This window comes from Lolium rigidum, chromosome 1 (assembly GCF_022539505.1).
Source record: "Lolium rigidum isolate FL_2022 chromosome 1, APGP_CSIRO_Lrig_0.1, whole genome shotgun sequence".
In the NCBI taxonomy this organism is placed as follows: Eukaryota; Viridiplantae; Streptophyta; class Magnoliopsida; order Poales; family Poaceae; genus Lolium; species Lolium rigidum.
In genome coordinates, this window is record NC_061508.1 from 97,558,871 (window position 1) to 97,577,386 (window position 18,516).

An 18,516-nucleotide genomic window follows, 5' to 3' on the forward strand; every position below is an offset into this window, starting at 1 on the left:
ACACATTCATCGACAAGTTTGCAAAAACAGAAAAAATCAACAAAAACTAACAACCATAGAGGAACGATGAAAACAAAAAAGGTTCACATTAAAAGTTTACTCCGTCATTTATTATTCGTATAAATAGAAATGCTACCGTAAAGAGCACAGACATGCACTGTCAGGAATTGCTTAGGAGCAAACTAACCAAGCAAGCCAAAGAGAAAGAAAACATGAAATAGGGAAGTGAACCAGCCCCGTAGACAAACTATGGCGATCAGCAATATACTATGCCCTTTCCTAAGAAACGTTATGTTCTACTTCCTTTATACGTCTACTTACAAGACTGGCGTCAAAGCATCTGCCGGCCTAAAACTTTTTTTTTGATAGCAACATACTCTTTATTAAGTAATAATAGAGGTTACATCGCTTATGAGAAGAGGTATGATAGATACAGGGGGATTCTCAAACCAAACCTGCTGCATTTGTCCCCGTGCCAACCTAGTTAATTCATGAGCTACAGAATTTGCTTCACGATAATCATGTTCAAAATGGATCTTCACAAACTCAGTCGCCAGATGGTAGCAGTCATCAAGGATTGCCGCTGCAATTCCACTGGAATAGCCTCCATTATTCATTGCTTGGATCACGTCCATGTTATCAGAACAGCAAATGACTTTGTTGCATCCTAAAGATTGAGCCAGGATTAGGCCTTGCTTCAGAGCATGAATTTCCGCTGACATGCTTTCATGGACGAACTCAATCCTGCTATTGCTCGCGGCGACAAAGTTTCCTTTGCTGTCTCGGATTACCGCACCCGTAGTTCCTCGAAGATCATCCGCGTTGAAAGAAGCATCAACATTGAGTTTAACAAAACTCTGAATGGGTTTGGACCAGCCTTTTGTTTTCCGCTTCGCCTTGGGTGAGTTTGCCATGGTGAAATTGGAGTAAATTGCTCCAACCGTCATCGCCGTACCCACAGGCTCTTTCACCTTCTCACCATGTGCGATCTGCCTTCTCTCCCACCACAAGTACCAGCAGGTAATTGCCACCAGGTCTGGTGTATGTGTCTGTCCCAAGATCGTTGTTGTTTGATTTTCAACACATAGCAGGTGCTCCAGAACAGCTTGTCCTGCATGGTCTATGCTAGAAGCCCTCTCAATCATAGCATCCAAGCCAAGATTTTCCCATATCAGCTTTGCCCGATGGCAACTGAAAGAGCATATGTTTAGTGTCCTCCATACCAACCTCACAGATCGGACATTGGCCACTAATCTTTATGTGCATGTTTGCTAGTACCACTCGACATGGTATTGTTTCCTGCATTAGTCGCCAAATAAAAATCTTCACTTTGGACGGAACCCGCAGACTCCAGATTTTATCCCACATTGGATGCGGGTTCATACTTCCAGCTCCACCACCTCGTTGTAATTTATGTCTATACTTACTCTCCCACTCTGTTTTGGTTCGGCTCCAACGTATGAAATCCTCCATATCATGTGATGACAGTGGGATTGCCATAATTCTATGTGCATCCACATCCAGAAACGTTTGGCCCACCAAATCAGCATCCCATGAATTTGTGATTGGATCAATTAGCTCAATTACCTTGGTACAAACATTCTGCCCCTTTGGTGTAAGGACCTTACGTGAGTAGCTTCCAGGGATCTATTCATCTTCCCAAATGTTTATCTGATCTCCCTTTTCAACTCGCCATATGTGTCCTTTCTTGAAAGTTTGAATACCAGACCATATACTCTGCCAAGTGAAGGAGCTACCTTTCTTTAGAGCTGCATTCAGGAGATCCCCCGAGGGAAAATATTTGGCTCTCAAAACTCTTGCACACAGGGATTCCGGTTCAGCCAGAAGTCTCCACACTTGTTTTGCTAATAGTGCTAGATTAAAACATTCCATATCTCGAAAACCCATGCCTCCCTGCATCTTGGGTATACACAATTTCCACCATACCAACCAATGCATCCTCTTACGATCAGCACCATCACCCCACCAAAAATTTGACATCGCCGTAGTGATTCCTTTACAAATCTGTTTTGGAATCTTAAAAACCGACATTGCATAAGATGGTATTGCTTGCGCTATCGCTTTGAGAAGAACTTCTTTTCCACCAGAAGATAATATCTTCTCCTTCCACCCATTTATTCGCTGGCAAACACGGTCTACCAAAAATTGGAAAGAATCTGAGCGATCCACTCCAACCATTGCCGGTAGCCCCAAGTATTTGTCAGTAAGAGCTTCGGTCATGATGTCTAGCTTCATGCATATGGCCTCCCGATCATCCACTAAAGTATTTGGGCTGAAAAAAATAGTTGATTTAGCCGTGCTAACCAATTGTCCAGAAGCTCGACAGTAGGTTTCCAAAGTGCGCTTAAGGCAGTCCGCGTTCGCCTCATCTGCTTGCGTCAAAATAAGGGAGTCATCAGCGAATAGAAACTGCCGGCCTAAATGCTGAGTTTAGTCCCACCGCACCATTTCATCGTGCATGACACCGGTTTGTAAACATCCCACTACTAACTTTTGTCGGGGAAGAACATAGTCTTTTGCACGGTCACGATAGAGAGCACGAGTGCACAAGAGATTTTCTTCCACTAGTAGAAAACAACTCTTTTGTCTCGATTCTGGAGGGTCTTTAGTCTGGTTTTTCAACCGGGACTCCGAAATCAGGACTAAAGCCCCACTCTTTAGTCCCGGTTGTGATATAAAATCAGGAGTAAAAGCCTATCACATGGGCTATGGGCGCACCGGGCGGAGAACCTTTTGTCCCAGTTTGTAACATCAAACACGGGACTAAAGGCCTCCCCGTGTATGTTTTTATTCAATTTTTTTCTATTTTTTTCCACTCCCTCTTTTTCTATTTTTTTCCAGTATTTTTAGTATTTGAGTTATTTGACCAATTTAGTCTCTAACTACTCTAATCTCTAGTCAAATTACTTACTTCTGGTCAAACTTCCCGCTCGGTCATCCATCCTCCCACTACTCCAGCACTAACACGCTTAACTTCTGAGTTCCTTCCGTCCCGCTTCCAAGTGCTTTGCGTACATGTTATTGATATTACTATCATATCAATCCTATTAATTAGTTGGTCACGATGTCATACTTATTTATTTTTCGTATTCAAAATAATTATTTTAATAAACACAAGTAATAAAGTAAATCTTTACTATTAAACGGCTATCGGACCGTATGTCGTACGTCGTCTACGCTTTTTCATTTGGCCCCTCGGAATTCAAGAAATCAACCCGCAGTCCTCCGTCCTGTTCCCCGAACTTCCTTGATTCTTCAGACGCGCTAACCCCGACCCCCGATCCATCTCCGGTAGGACGAAATCAAGCCTGACTATCTCCTCGACGGCGCGCCGCCGCCCAAATCCCTACTCACGGCTTCAGTCCTCATCCTCCTCATGGAGCCGGGGCAGCGGGATGGTGGTGAAGCAGGTGAAGCAGGGCGGACATGGCGGAGTCCGGCCGCCGCCAAAGACAACCACCATCCTTCCCCACTACTCCAGGCCTCCAGGGCTCTATCCGACCGCCGCGATGGCGGGGTCAGCTGCGCGAGATAGGCTGAGGCGGAGACAAGGGAGAAATTACGTAGGGTCCTGGGACGCTTGCGGTTGAGAAGGGAGTGGGCGGCGGGGCTTCAATCTAAGGAGGGAGATGGGATCGACCGCATCTCACCTGGGTCGATTCACGGCGGCGACGGCCAAATTTGAGGAAGCGGCGGCTTTTGACACGAAGTGGACAGAGAGAAAGGGGATCAAGAATGTTATGCCAACGCGTGCTGTGTGTATAGTTGTGTGATGCCTGCTGTGTGCTCAGTTGTGCGATGCGCACTGGGTGCGCACTTCTGGACTGAGCCATGAGGAGGCCATACCAATACAGGAGTTTGTGTTGCCTTTAACAAAACTAAGAGCTTTGCTAAAAAAAAAGGTTGCCTTTAAGAGAATCTTCAAAAGATCTGCGCAACTTTGACGCCCTAAAAAGTTTATACAACGCCTATTTTTGTCTTTTTGGGTACGGACGCGTCTTCAGATTTTCCAGACGCATGGAAACAATGCTTTACCAGACACGCGAAAATACAGCGCGAAAAACAAGTTTTTTGCATACATATGATTGAAAATAAGATTAAACATATTACTAAAAAAATAGATTTTAAAACGACAACAAGAACAACAATACAATACAAACATCTAAAAATGGGAGAAGTCGAAGTCCGATCTCGACAACTACGATGGCTCGGCAAGACCAAATCCGCCCAACGTTCGTCGTTGTCGTCGATGGTCGTCGGGCCGGCTTCCTGCGCCTCGATGGAGTGCTTGCGCCCGTGAATGCCTCCTTCTCTGCCCTGCGCTCCGCCTTCTTCTGCGCGTAGAAGGTGTGCTCGTCGAGGAAGTCCTGCGAGAAGGAGGCAGCCCACGCCTTCATGGCGCGTTCATCCGCCTGCGCAATGGTGAGGCGGCGCTGATGCTGCTTGCGGCGGCGGTGCTGCTCGGCGGTGACGAGGCCGTCGTAGCCGGCCAAGAACTCCGCCTCCGCGAGCGACCCATGGTCCTTGTAGTTGAGCTGCTGGCGGGGCGCCCTAGGTGACATATCACCGCGTCGTAGGGGCGCGCCGCCTGCTCGACGATGTCGAAGGTGCCGAGGGTGAGGCGCGCGCCGTCGGCGCGTATCTCCGCATAGAACGTGCTGCTCGGGCGGGAGCGCATGCCGATGAAACCGAAGGAGTTGAGCTAGGGGCATGGCGGTGCGGTGTTGGCGGTGGTGCGCGTGGAAGGCAAGAGGGCGCGTGACGGGAGGGAGGTTTCAGCGGCGGGTGACGATGCGTCGCGCGCCGCCGTAGCAGGCGAGAGGGCACGTAGCGCGATATTTTGGCGCGTTTGTTGGAACGAATTTTTTCAAACTTGCGGTTTTTACCGCGCGGGCATCTTTTGGCGCGTCTGTTGGAGATGCTCTAATTAAAAGTTTGGCCGAACATAAGGCATATCCTGCCCTGATTGGACCAGAAAAAACAAAGCAATTTATTCTACCATTTGATTTGTAGTTGTGATTCCATTTTTTCGCTATTTTCCGTAGCAACGCACGGGTTTTTAGCTAGTAAACAAAAAAATTGCAAAACCTAAAATCTGAATTTTTCATATTTCCCTTTGGGAGTTTGAGGATCTAAAAATTGGCAAACCAGAGCGTAGCCCCGTGAAATCGGATATAACTTTTCGCGTAGATACATTTTCATATATCAAACATTTTTGTCGAGTTTGTATGCAAAAGATATTCCAATTTTACCAAAAAAATACAGTGTTTTTGCAAATCAAAGTCCAAATTCATATTTGTTAGCTTTCATAAGAACTAGATCGCATAACCTGCCTGCATCTAAAAGGATTTTTAATTTCGAATTTTCTACCATTTTCATTTGTATTTTACAAAGCTAAAAAAGACGACGGGGGAGGAGTGTGTGGAGCCCAAAACCCCCAAAAAACCTTTAATCCGGATTGGTGTCTCCAACCGGGACTGAAGGGTAGACCTTTAGTCCCGATTGGGGACACCAACTAGGACCAACCCCTTTAGTCTCGGTTGGTGTCTCCAACCAGAACTAAAGGTTCCATTTGAACCAGGACTAAAACCGTGCGGCGTCCCTAGCCATTTGAACCGGGACCAATGGCACATTAGTCAGGGTTTCAAACACAGCTAGAGCTAATGCTCTGGGCAGCTCCGAACAAAAGACCTGTTTTCTACTAGTGTTCTTTTTTTATTCCTTTTCGAACTAATATGCAAAATACATTATGTGAGAAAATAAACACCACTTAGAGAACAAAACTAGCATTCACTAAGTGTTACTTGTGATGATGCGGTGTTATAGAAAAGGGTGTCTAGCTATGAAGTCGCAGTACCGCGTCGAAATGTGAGTTCTTCATTTATGTCAAATTCATCAATGTCCAGTGTAATATTTTTTGACTGCTTCTACATGTACGTCAAATTCATCAACATTATGGATGACCACTACTCTTAGAGGGGCGTAGAGAGGGGAATAGTATATATATAAATGGCGTGGAGTACGAGATACAATGTTCACTGGATTTGGTGTTGCACGACATATAATTGTTATGATAAATACATCTTATTGGAATACATCAGAACAATAATCGAACATAAAGTTGTAAGAGCCATGTCACTTCTCTAACATTAGTATTTCTCCCGCCACATTACTTCTTGGTGAGAATAAGTCGGCGACGGAACTCTCCGAGAGCCCATATGGGGAATATGTTGTGGTAGTTGGCATAATTATAGTACAATGAAGAGTTGAAGCATCCAATGTGTTCCTATCACAAAAAAGTAGACCAAATGTTCAACAATTTAGATGGATTGGTATTTGTAAGTTTTGAGAAGTAAGATATTCTTATATTGGTCCTCTAGTTCATGTAGTAATATATTTTACAATGAATCTCCAAATGAATAGCAAGGATACTATAAATTTAATGCACAAAATTGAAGCCATACCTGTTGAGGGAAATCACCTGTGTCTTGTTGCATGTTGATCAATAGTTTTGCCGCACGATGCAATGGTATTGGATCCCGTTCAACCTAATCAAAATATCCAACATATGAAATCGATGAGTTGATAATGAAATTATTTCAAAATAAATGACACAAAGTTACGGCAAACAACTTGTTGTATTGAAGATACATGCTATAACAAGAATATAATTCAAGGGGAAAATAAAATACCTGCCCAGAATATATTAAAGCTAACATGGACCAAGCGGTATTCACAGCATGAGGTCTACCGCTGTCAACATACTCCTGTAAGTAAAATTTGTAAGGAACTTCAGCGAAATAAACTTCAAAATTGCAGTCTTGCATAAGAAACTTTTTTCCCAACTTGTAACGATCATTTGTATATTTAAGTAAGTTGTAATTTACAATTTACTAATTAATCAGGAAAAACATCCTTTAAACAAAAATTAATAATCATAGTTTAGTACCTCATTTTCGCTAGAAATATAGCTCTCTCCCCATCCACCAGTGGGCTGCTGATTTGACAACAGAAATTTGCATGCTCTTCTGATAGAAGAACTAGTGTCATAAGTTCTTCCAGCTATTGTTAGACCCTTTATACCAAACATTGTCCCATAAGTGAAACAGATACCCCAAGTACCGTACCTGGAAGATAATTATGTTGAGAGATTGTTGGTTACTAGCCACCTAATATGAACAAAAAAGACAACTGCCTAGTACTATTTGCTTTGGTATGTGGAACAAGTCTTCAAGCAAAACAAATAACTCCTTAATCTTTATAAAACAGAGACCGGGTATAAACTATTTTTCTATTTTTTCTTCATGCGGCTAATGAGTTTATAAAAGGTCATTTTACCTATACAAACAATATAATATGCAAGGTATTAATATGTTTGCTTCAGAAATACGTTAACCGGTAGCCCAGTTTACATAACTAAATAAGCTAATAGTGTTTTTGTTGGATTTTTCATTCAATTTCTTCCAACTATGTTCCAAACTAATAAATTTGTTCAATTTGTTTTTTTTTGTTTTCTTGGGGGATGTCCATTGTAATAGTGAATATGTTTTTCTTAACACACACGGCTATTTGTTAATCATATATATAAATTTGACACAACGTTTGTGAAGATCACTTTACCATGGGAAGCCATTGGTTATACAAGTGGATTAAAATCAGTTACAACTTACCACTTAAGGGCATACCAAACTAAACTCGGGGTCCTCGATGACATAAATGATGTGTCCAATGAGGCTAATTTTCAATCCATATTTGGCTTGAAGGTTCATAAAAATAAATCATAGGTGTAGAATCGCAACATGATCAAAAGTTGTTTGCAAGAAATAGCACAACATTAGTTACCATGAACCGTCCTTCTGTTGTTTGCTCTCAATAAAAAGAGCTGCCTTTTGTACACATCCCTCGATCTCATTGTTGCGGTAGAGTGGGTGTTGGTCTCTAAACATCATGAGAGCATCAATCACCGAAGATGTGCATTCTACAGATCTAGATATAATATATGTATTGTAAGTTAGTTTATGTAAAGAAAATATGAATATAGAAGCATAACAAGTTATCGAAAATTTAATAAAGGTTTTCGGATTGCTTACGGATAATCGACTACAATGTTGCGGAAACTCTCAGAAGGATTGAGAACCTAGGAGACAAATAATATAAGAGTAAGTAAAATTAGTGTCCATTTTGAGTTCAATAAGTCATTAGTGAAACAATATTTTACGCATGCCACAAAGACTTATTGGTGTAATTTTTCTAAGGACCTTTTGCTAGCACGTGATGGACATGACAGAGGAGCTGTCACAACACATCCTATTAAACTCATTGCGATATCGACCAGCTCGCCCCGTACTTTTGGTCGTCAAACCCCAACCCTTTCTGTCTTCTGAGCACGTGCACTATTCATGGATTTCAAGTTGTTTGGTCTTGATTCATTGATATCTCAATTAACCCCATTTCCTGTTTTGTCCGATTGTAAGATCTATAACAGAATTAATCTATATGTTGAGATTGTGTTCAGATTTTCATCAAGAGGTTTTATATTAGCTAGGAACTCGAATTTTGGTTGCATAATCTATGGAGAAACGCTGAATTTGATTTGTTAAAAATAATTCATCAATATATTATTTCTACAGGGAACAAGTGGTGATGTTAACTTGTCAATTAAATGTACTTATGTACTAGCATGCTCTAGTTTGTTCTTCTATATCAACGGTGTTCTACTGTTCTTTGCTTCTAATAATCACTGAGTTTCTCCTATTCAGGTGCATATAGTTTCTACCAGCTGTTAACCGGGTCATGCATCTGTTGATCAATTCTTCATCTTGGATAAGCTGCAACTATTCGCCCGGTCACTTATTATTTATCGTGTATGCTAATCTATGTAATTTTCTTGAATAGCTGAATACTCATGTTTACTTTAGTTGTTTATAAACATATATAAAACATGGACATGAGATTGTATCTATAAAAGGATTGAGAACTTGATGACCTAGAAAAAGAACACATGACCTTGCATCCAAAAGAACTACTCAGTTTTGCATCTTTGGGTACGCCTTCTACAGCCCAATGTTCTTTCCAACTGATTTCAGCATGTTGTCTATAGTGTACCAAGTTGGTGTAAGTCGTATACATTGTTGTATATAATGCCTATGTACTAATTTTATCCATGTCTTATGTATATAATTTGCTAAGCCATAATTTTGACCACACTATATCCAAAGTTGTACACTATTTAAAAAACATTTCAAGTGATGCTACCTTATCTATATGATCATTCAACATTACTATTGTCTAGTAATAATTTTCTAAAAAGACTTGCTCCAATATGCGGGGTATCCTCTAGTTTTGTAATAATAGACCTATTGAATTAGGTTGCCATGAATATATATATATATATACACACATATAAATATATATATATATATATACACACACAGGCACACACATATAAATATATAAATATATAGGACATATTCATACTACACCCGGGTGTAGTTACACCCACGCGTGTTTCTCACAATCTAGAGAGTATCTATCATGCCGGTGAGTATGTACATGTAGTATGAAGTATATAAAACCATTTTGGAAGTATATATACTACTTTATAGGTAGTATGTACATTTTTTCACGTAGAATTATTTTTTATGTATACATATGCATGTATTTTAGATATATAGTGCAAACTATGGGTTCACTTGCATTTTTTTACCAAACTTGGTTTGGAGTATCTTAGATATTGTATACGAACATACTCAAACCGATAAAGTATCGTATATACTTCCGTATGCAAGTATATAGATATGGGTGTAACTACACCCAGGGGTAGGAAGTATTTATCCTATATATATATATATATATATATATATATATATATATATATATATATATATATATATATATATATATATTGCTTCTATGTTTATTAAGTGTCACAATAGCCGGTGTTTCTATGGAGGGTATGTGAGATGTTCCGATCGCTTGGTTCGGGGTGTCACGGTTAGGTGGTTAAAGGTTGCTAATTAAAACATGTGTCGATATAATTTTTTAAGATATATGCAAACAAGGATAATGTTTAATTTATTAGAATCTAAATGCTCATCTACACCATTAGAAAAATCTTCATTATTCAAAATATAAGTTTGGCACAATAGGACTAAGTGATAGAGGTATTTAAAGTTTTATTGTATCGACCCTGTCTTCCATTAAACATTCATGTAGTACATATTTATGTAATATTTCGTTTTGTTGTCCTATGTGTACTCCCGCATACCTCGAATTCTTATTATACAATTTTATCTTTGCTCACAAGTAAAACAAGTTGAATATTTACTAAGATTAACATACAACACCCTTCTTTTCTGAAGAACTGAACTTTTACCACCTATAATATTTAGTTCATCAGTGGTAAAACGTAGAAGATAGATACACTTACTTCTAACCAAGAGGATGTTCTCGCACGTTCATATGTAGAAAAGCTACCGTCTTTGTTCTTCACCAAAGAAAAGTATAGAAAATCTGTTGTCAGTGAGATACAAAAGATCTAAAAATATTATTTGACATAAATTTCACACAAAACAATTTGCGGTTGTTTTACATATTTTTTTTTCCAATTTCTTCCCTGCTAGAGGTACGTAGTTTCTAACATGATCTCCTCCGAGCATTATTGATTAGGAGAATCCGGGGGTTGTTTCATATGGTCCTATAGATCTACTAGAGAAGCATGAAACTTTTGGTGGTTTGGTAATGGAGTTTCACGTATTTCAATAATCCTTACTAGTAAATTAGAATGTGTTCCTAGTTTCTCGATTCATATATATGTACATACCATGAAAGAAAGAACGCAGTCAATGGCTTCATACAACCTTTCTTGTTTGATTGGTTGTCCAACAAGGTCCGGAGAAATCTTGGATAACGACAGCAATGCCTAAAGAAAACGATACTATGTAAGAGTATGTAAAACAATGACTTTCTCATGATAAATTATTATTTCACATGAAAGATATTCGTTGTGAAGAAGTTTATAGGGAACATATATCAACCTTAATTGCTTCTGCCGTACAATCAGATACAGACCACCCATTGTCGGCTGTTGAAAGAGTCCACGAACCTTTTGATCTATGGCGATAGTACTTTTCATAACTTGGATGCTCTTGAAGAACCTACAACAATAAAAGAAACATCGTGACTCATTAATCCTAGGAAAAAATTGCTAGGGGATGAAATACACCACCTTATTATGCATTTACCATGTACTATTACAATTTCTTGCAGTGGTAGGAAACTTTTTATAGGGGTCATATGGACCGTGGCGTGGTAACTTGTAAACACGCCACATATAATATTATTGGCGTAGAAACTTTTGTTGCTCCACCGGTACTGGCCTATTACAAGTGTGACAGATGATTGTGCCACGCCACAGGAATATGGCCCCCGCAAGATAGCCTGATTGCAAACCCCTAGTGGCATGACATATATTTGCATGCCAGTACGATCTTTCTACGTGTGACGTTTTCTTTGCCACACCACTAAATTTTCTAAAACAATTGCAGAAAATAAATAAAAGGGATTTTAAAATAAAAAATAGTGGCGCATGTAGCTAGTGGCGTGGAGAATTGAGCAAGGCCACTAGCGGCTCACGGACAACCGACTAGCCTCACCCAGACCTGCTGGCTGGCCCACAAACCCGGCCGCAAAAAACTCATCTTTCAATCTATTGTCCTCGCTCACTCTGCCTCCTCTCTCTCCACACGATGTCGCGCCACCACGTTCCTTGTCTACCCCCAGCGCCGCCCTCCTCGCTCCCCGCTCGCACCGCCACCACCACAAACCGTTCTCCACCGCCGCCTCCTAATATGGTGTGTGTAATTGCCTCCTTGATTTGATCGGTCCATCGCCTCCTCTAGTCCTTGTTGCCGCCTCATCTGGTCCATGCCATCGCCTCGTCCATTCTATGTCACCGCCACGAACTATTGCCTCTCTCGTCTGGTCCTAGTTGGAAACGACTTATATATTGATGCAAGATGGACCCCGTGAAGAAGTTCATCTTGTATCTCGACAATGAGTTTCATACTACTTCCTTCATGTACACTCACCCAGAGAACACATCATCTTCTGACTCTGAAGAGCTCCCCTAAAGTTGTTGGTGACTCTATGAGTCTCTCCGAGATTTCTAGTAGTACTTCTAGCTATGTTCTATATGTTTTATGTCTAGAGATATATATGACTATGTCGATGTAGTGGAGACGTCAATGATATGACTATGTCTAGTAGATTTAGTATTGGCAACTTCTAGACAATGTTAACTTCTATACAATGTTATCTTTTGTATATTGTTCTAATTATGATTATGAGATATAAATAGTGTTGCTGAAAATTCATTAATTGCATGTTTTTCATTCCCCAAAATAAGTTATTGGCGTGGTAAGGACACGCCACAGGTAAAAAATACCGTGGATACATATGGGCCACATCTACAAAATACAACCAACGCAACACCTGTGGCGTGTCAAATCCACGCCAGTAAGTGTGGTATTGCCGCGCCACTTTTCTGTACTAGTGTTAGTAAAATTTCCAAAACACAATGATAGCTCAAAACTAAAATTTTCTCGTGAGAAACTACCAAAATAACCTGAAGAAAATGGATAACAACAAACCTGTGAATTTTTTAGAAACTCATGAGCCTTTTTTATACATGGGCCAAATTCATTAGTAAGATCAGTTGAGCAGTACGCTTGAATTATGAATGCTGTCTCCCAGCTTTGGCAGCCTTCATATACCTATATTAACAAGGATATGCAAAATATTGTCAAATATTTCATTTTACATATCAATCCTTCTAATCAAATTTATCAAATTCAACAATAGAAGGAACAAATATTGGTATCAAATTGTGTTTTCTTTCTAGCTAATGTCATGACAATCACATAATTTTTACGTTACCAATATTATAGCCAAATAGAAAAGACTCTTGCATCCCAAAAAATCAGGTGACAAATTCAGCTAAACTAAGACAACATAATGGTGCTATGTTATGTGAGTATTACGAAACGTAAGGATATGATATTGAAAGACAAAAGATAGAGAATGTATCCCTAATAATTCCGTATGATACACTTATTGCTTGATAACAAGGAATTATGTGGCGGCTTTGTCGGCTCCGAGAGAAAATGACATCATGTGTTTTGCTTGTCCGTATTGCACTCCACTCCACCAAAGCAAAAAAAACTTGATACGGACGACATCACATGTTTTTCTCGTCCCTATTGCAATCACCTTCATGTGCCTAACCTTCATTACTCCTTTTAGATGCATACTTTCATAGCACACCATCATAGAAGAAGTAAGAAACGTAAGAGACAACAACCCAATGCATTATCTCTTAAGTGTCTTTCTCAGGATGTTGCAATTAATGATTTTGTCCTCATGCATGCGTGATATCAGACTAGTCAATTTTGTTGCCTATGACCGCGTGCAAGGGTTATGTCTAAGCAAAGAGCAAGTACATTAAGGCGATGTCAGCTGGCTATAAGGCTTCAAATATTATATTTATACTTAGTGGAGGTAGAATATGAGAGAGATAAGCGGTCTCTCAGTTAGAAGCTAGTTGTAGCACAACCTTTTAAAACTGTACTCTATGATACTATAAGGTGGGCCATATATAAATAAAGTAGTGATTACTGTAGTGGAGGTGGCGTTTTGGCTCATAGGAGCAAATGCTCCCATTATACAAAATAATTAAAAAATAATTTTTAATATGTCAAAAAAAATTGACATAAATTTTTTGGTCTACATCAGGACAATCTATGTTCATGCACAAGTTTTCGTGAAAAAACAACATTTTATGTGATGTGTACAAAAAAGACAAAAAAATACACTGTACTTAGTCGTATTATAGCATCAAAATTTGTCTTTTTTACAGGAGTCACAAAAATAATTTTCTTTTTTTGAAAATTTGTGTACCAACACAAAATGTCAAGATGTACATGTACAAATTTAGTTTAGAATTTTTTGACACTTCGAAATGTGGATTCACGTAATGGGAGCAAATGCTCCTATGAGCCAAAGTGCATTTCCCTTCCTGTAGGTAACTATTGTATCTGTTAGCTATAAGTTTAACTATAGATAACATGAGAATTTGCTATAGCCAGTAATTGGCTATACTCTTGCTGTAAGATTTATCAATTGTCTCTATCCTCCTTAACTATCATGCCACATTAGCAATATACCCTGGATATAGCACTAAGCAATCTCCATTGTCAAAGGACTTATGGAAACATGCGCAAGGGTCTTCTGTAATGCATTATTGCATGAACCAACGTAGTTGGGAGATGGGAATGACATATTCATATTTGGATTAATAAGTGGGTTGTTCATTTATATATCCATTTTTTTGTTGAAATGGAAATATTGTTTGCATGCTATGTCGAGGAAATGATGATGACAAAATGTCAAAGCTGTTAAAAGGGTACAATCACTATGTTATCATTGCACCTTATCTACATGCAATTATGTAATAGAATTGTAGACAACACCACCCAGCCTTCAGACATCACCAATAGTTGATAGAAGTAATTACATACCCGCCTCCCCTCAAATTGAACAACAAACTTAGACTAGGATAGAGATGGGGTGGAACTATTATTTGACACCATTTTGTACAACAACTAATTCACCCGGCATATTTTTAATTCAACCTACAAGTCCCATTAATCTTGAAAATTTGATAGACCATTACCTGTGCCTTCATGCCATCTTCAGAAAGCCAGAAGTAATCATAAAACCTTGGAAGATGTTGTTTGAACTCATCTGAATTTGGATTTTCAACCCAACAACAGATCATATTCAATGCCTAATAAATAAGATGTTAAGTATTTTTTCAACATAATTTAAAATTTTAAGCGAGAAAGAGTGCTCTCATGGGAAATAAATAAGAGGTATATGTACAACTTCCACAACATTTACCTTATCAATAGGGCAAATTCCAATGTATTTTGTTGTTTCGTCGTTAAAATGAATATATTCCATGAGGCTACTTAAAGCCCTTTCTCTCAGCTTGCTGACTGGCCAGATATTTAACGTGGGCTCCACAAACTTGTTAAGACAACTATAAAGAAAACTTTGCGCCTTTGAGCCGGGATAGTGTAGGTCTTCCTATAACAAAGGTAGAATGTGGAATGAAGAGTTCCTTAATCATGATATTATTTTGCACCAATACAGAACTGTTTGTTCTATGTTAAATTTACACAATATCAAACCTGGGCACAAGAACTTCGTGCATGTTTCCAGTTGACCTCATCATATGTTGTGTTATATAGTTCCTCCCGCAATGCGAGTATAGTTGGGGTAATCGGCCCCACAAATTTCTTTCCATAAAGATATGCCATTGGCATGTATACCAACCGGGTGAAGCACCAAAATCGACCTAGATGGAAAATTCTAGGTTCATCAAATAAATAAATAATCATTGTTTAGAAGAATGATAGATGAAGATCATGGTGAGCTATGATAGATACACCAGGCTTTTGGAATGAATTACGCTAGCCACCAAAGAATAAAGTGGGGAATGACAAAATAATGGAAAGCTTATTTGGGAAACTATACAATAATATCAGTAAATACAGAAGAATGATATAACAAAGAAATATTTAAAACAAAATAATGTTGAATTAAGTAAGTATAAAGTATCTTCTAAAAATAGGTATGTAAAACAAATCTTGTTTATCCATGAAAACATTTGTTCATGTGTTATGCACGCCAATGGATGAAATAAGCACCTGGATGAATCGGAAGATAATGAGGAACCAACCACAACTCCGGAATAATTGGATTGTTTCCGGACCAATCATAGATGCCAATTATCTGAGAGTAACATTGAAGACAATCTTAGATAAATATTACTTACTCGGGAAGCAATATGCTGAATATTATTTAGATTTTTGGAAAAACTTCCAATGAATAAGCACAAACCAAAACTGGCTAAGTGCAGTTTGCGCAGATAATAGGTGTTTTGTCATGTTTAATCATTTCAACAAGGTACAATGGATGACACATCTCATTTAAAGAAAGATATTACTTTGACCGTTCATGAAAAACTTGGAGCCAACATCCATTGCATACTCTTTAGCAGTAGCATAATACTCTTGCTCATTAAAATTGCAGTTCTTGATTTGTTTGGGGTTTTTTATTATTTCATGTAAACGGTTCTGGTTAGATAAAAGGAGACAATAAGATAAGACAAATATATTTCATTGAGTGAACTTCCCCACTATGCATAAATGACCTTGGTTGGTTATTCTAAAACATACCGAGAGCCATATCTTTCCCCACTGTGGTATTGCAGTGGCACTTCCATGTGATAGTATCCATTTGCGCCCCTCAGCTAATGCAACGTTGCTAGCATCTGGCACCTCGCCGAGAATTCTTAAGGTTGCATAATTTAAGCATGAACCAAACATGGTGCTTGGTCCCAGAATTTGTTTTCCCCAACCACCGTCCTCGTTCTGCAGATATTGTTATTAATTTCTTATAGCAAAAACAGGAGATATATATTGGCTGGAATCAACATACCTGATGGTTGTAAATATAGCGGCATATCTCACGTCGGTGCTCTGAGGATATGACGATGTTAAGTGCTCCAGTAACATGCAACGAGAGTATCTACGAGAGTGCAAAAGAAGGTACATATTGAGATCAACAGGAAAGCGAACATTTGCTTGTACAATCTGACTAATTGGATTTATTTCAGGTTATCCTACTTGCAAGTATGGAGTAATTACATGTTCTAAGATTGGAGTACATGTCAGAATAATACACCTTCCTTTGTATTCTCGTAGCTAGATTTACAATACACACCTCCTCTTGTATTCTTGAAGATAGAGTTCTATGGTGCTTGGGAGGTACCAGTAACTCTTACCTGAATACTGGTACCTGCTTAATATCCATAGTCCATTCACGTGAGGTTAGGCTGCTCGTCACATGCTCTATATATAGTTATCAACCCACTAACTCGCTCAAACCCTATCCACCCATTAGTAAAGTGATAATTGCAGTTGCACGCATGGAGACATCAACGGCTCCCGATGGTGAATGCCTCCATGTATACGAGCAAGTCCATCACCATGATGAGTTGCAGCATGACGGACACACGGTCTGCTTCTTATTCAGGACGAGGAGGGGAGTCTGAGCAGGGTGATCGTGTTTCGGGGTTTCAACGAGAAATGTCTTAATGTGAGCAATTACTGTATACTCCATTTGGATGTTACAGGGAAAATAACCGAGAGAAACCAATTCCAACGGCTTTACTGGTGATGGTAGAGTCATGAAGGCAGAGAAAGTTTGTCTCTACTCTCATTTAGCTTGTCAGAGAATACTTGTTTTTATAGGGTAAACATATATGTAATATCCTCCTATTGGTCGTTGGAGATCGACCAGGCGTGGTACTTGCGTGGTACTTGCGTGGTCAAACAGGTACTCTATCCGATCCATAATAAGTGTTGAGAAATTTGTACTAATTTAGTATAAAGTTGGTACCAACTCATCGACACTTAGTTTAGATTAGAGGGAGTACAGTCGATGTTGCACGGATATCACTGAATGGATGGTTGACAACAGAAATTCGTCTTGAAGATTCCGTGACATAATAGTGAAATATTGATCTTCTTCAAGCAAAATAGCGTATGAAATAATGAAGTAGTGCATGCATAACAACTGAACAATGTACTTACCAATATAGGCATAATAAACAAAATCCCACTGTAATCACTAGGCCAATGCCCATCATGTGCTTGTAGAGACGAATATTGATTTAGTGCCCTCCTCAACGACGCTGAGATAAGTTCTTCCGTGACGTCACTGCTGTTTTCAATCTTCATTGTCGGAGCATTTGCTTGAAATTGGTTTAGTTTTCCGTACTGCAAGAGTGGTCACCGTAATTACTTGATATATGTCATACAAATAATGAAAACTCGTCTGAAGATTTACAAAATGTAAAATGCTAGCTGCTAGGTACCAGACAAGTAATGGTTTGATGCACATATATGACTTTGTTACCTGCAACCGCAAGAGGAGGTCCCGTGACTCCCGCTTCTCCAAGCGGTGCTTGGTGAAGTCCTCGCGCAGCCTCTCAACCTCGGCGCGCTCCTCGGGCGTACCGGCGTTGGGGTCGAACTCCCAAACCTGCCTGCCGAGGAAGCCATTGCTGGACTGCAGCCATGGCCCACTGCCCTCAGCGATCTTTAGCCTCCACATGATCGATGGGTGATGAAACGAATGCACGACCTTACTTTGGAATATATGTATGTATCTCAGAGACAGCAGACAGAGAGAGTGCGTCAAGCCGGTAGGTCCTAGCTGTGCTTATATAGTCGTAACAACACGAAGATGCATGCTTCCATCAATTCATGATTACACATGCAGCTCCCAGACTAGTGCATTACAATAATGCTGGGTCTACGGACGGATTGGTACCGAAAGTTTTCTACGGACATACGTGGCGTGCGC

The 18,516-nt window shown here is 39.5% G+C and overlaps 1 protein-coding gene across 1 annotated transcript; it reads right to left on the reverse strand.

Moving 5' to 3' along the window:
* Nucleotides 1–6,190: 6,190 nt before the first annotated feature.
* Nucleotides 6,191–18,264, reverse strand: LOC124678346 (achilleol B synthase-like). The gene is made up of 18 exons (XM_047214249.1): nucleotides 18,067–18,264; nucleotides 17,742–17,927; nucleotides 16,585–16,674; nucleotides 16,323–16,517; nucleotides 15,792–15,876; nucleotides 15,273–15,439; nucleotides 14,980–15,168; nucleotides 14,753–14,866; nucleotides 12,672–12,794; nucleotides 11,058–11,177; nucleotides 10,844–10,942; nucleotides 10,451–10,507; nucleotides 8,112–8,158; nucleotides 7,864–8,007; nucleotides 6,971–7,148; nucleotides 6,714–6,788; nucleotides 6,486–6,569; nucleotides 6,191–6,307 (listed from the first exon to the last, which is right to left on the reverse strand). Exons 1-18 carry the CDS (start codon nucleotides 18,262–18,264, stop codon nucleotides 6,191–6,193), a joined length of 2,268 nt encoding a protein of 755 aa, XP_047070205.1.
* Nucleotides 18,265–18,516: the final 252 nt, after the last annotated feature.

Bases quoted from the DNA above. Each gene is read 5' to 3' on its own strand.
- LOC124678346 (XM_047214249.1), bottom strand. From the start codon at position 18,264: ATGTGGAGGCTAAAGATCGCTGAGGGCAGTGGGCCATGGCTGCAGTCC. The intron at 16,675-17,741 runs GTAAGTACATTG...GCACTCTCGTAG, and splicing joins TGTTTATTATGCCTATATTG to ATACTCTCGTTGCATGTTAC. The intron at 6,570-6,713 runs GTATTTTATTTT...TATTTTGATTAG, and splicing joins CTTTAATATATTCTGGGCAG to GTTGAACGGGATCCAATACC.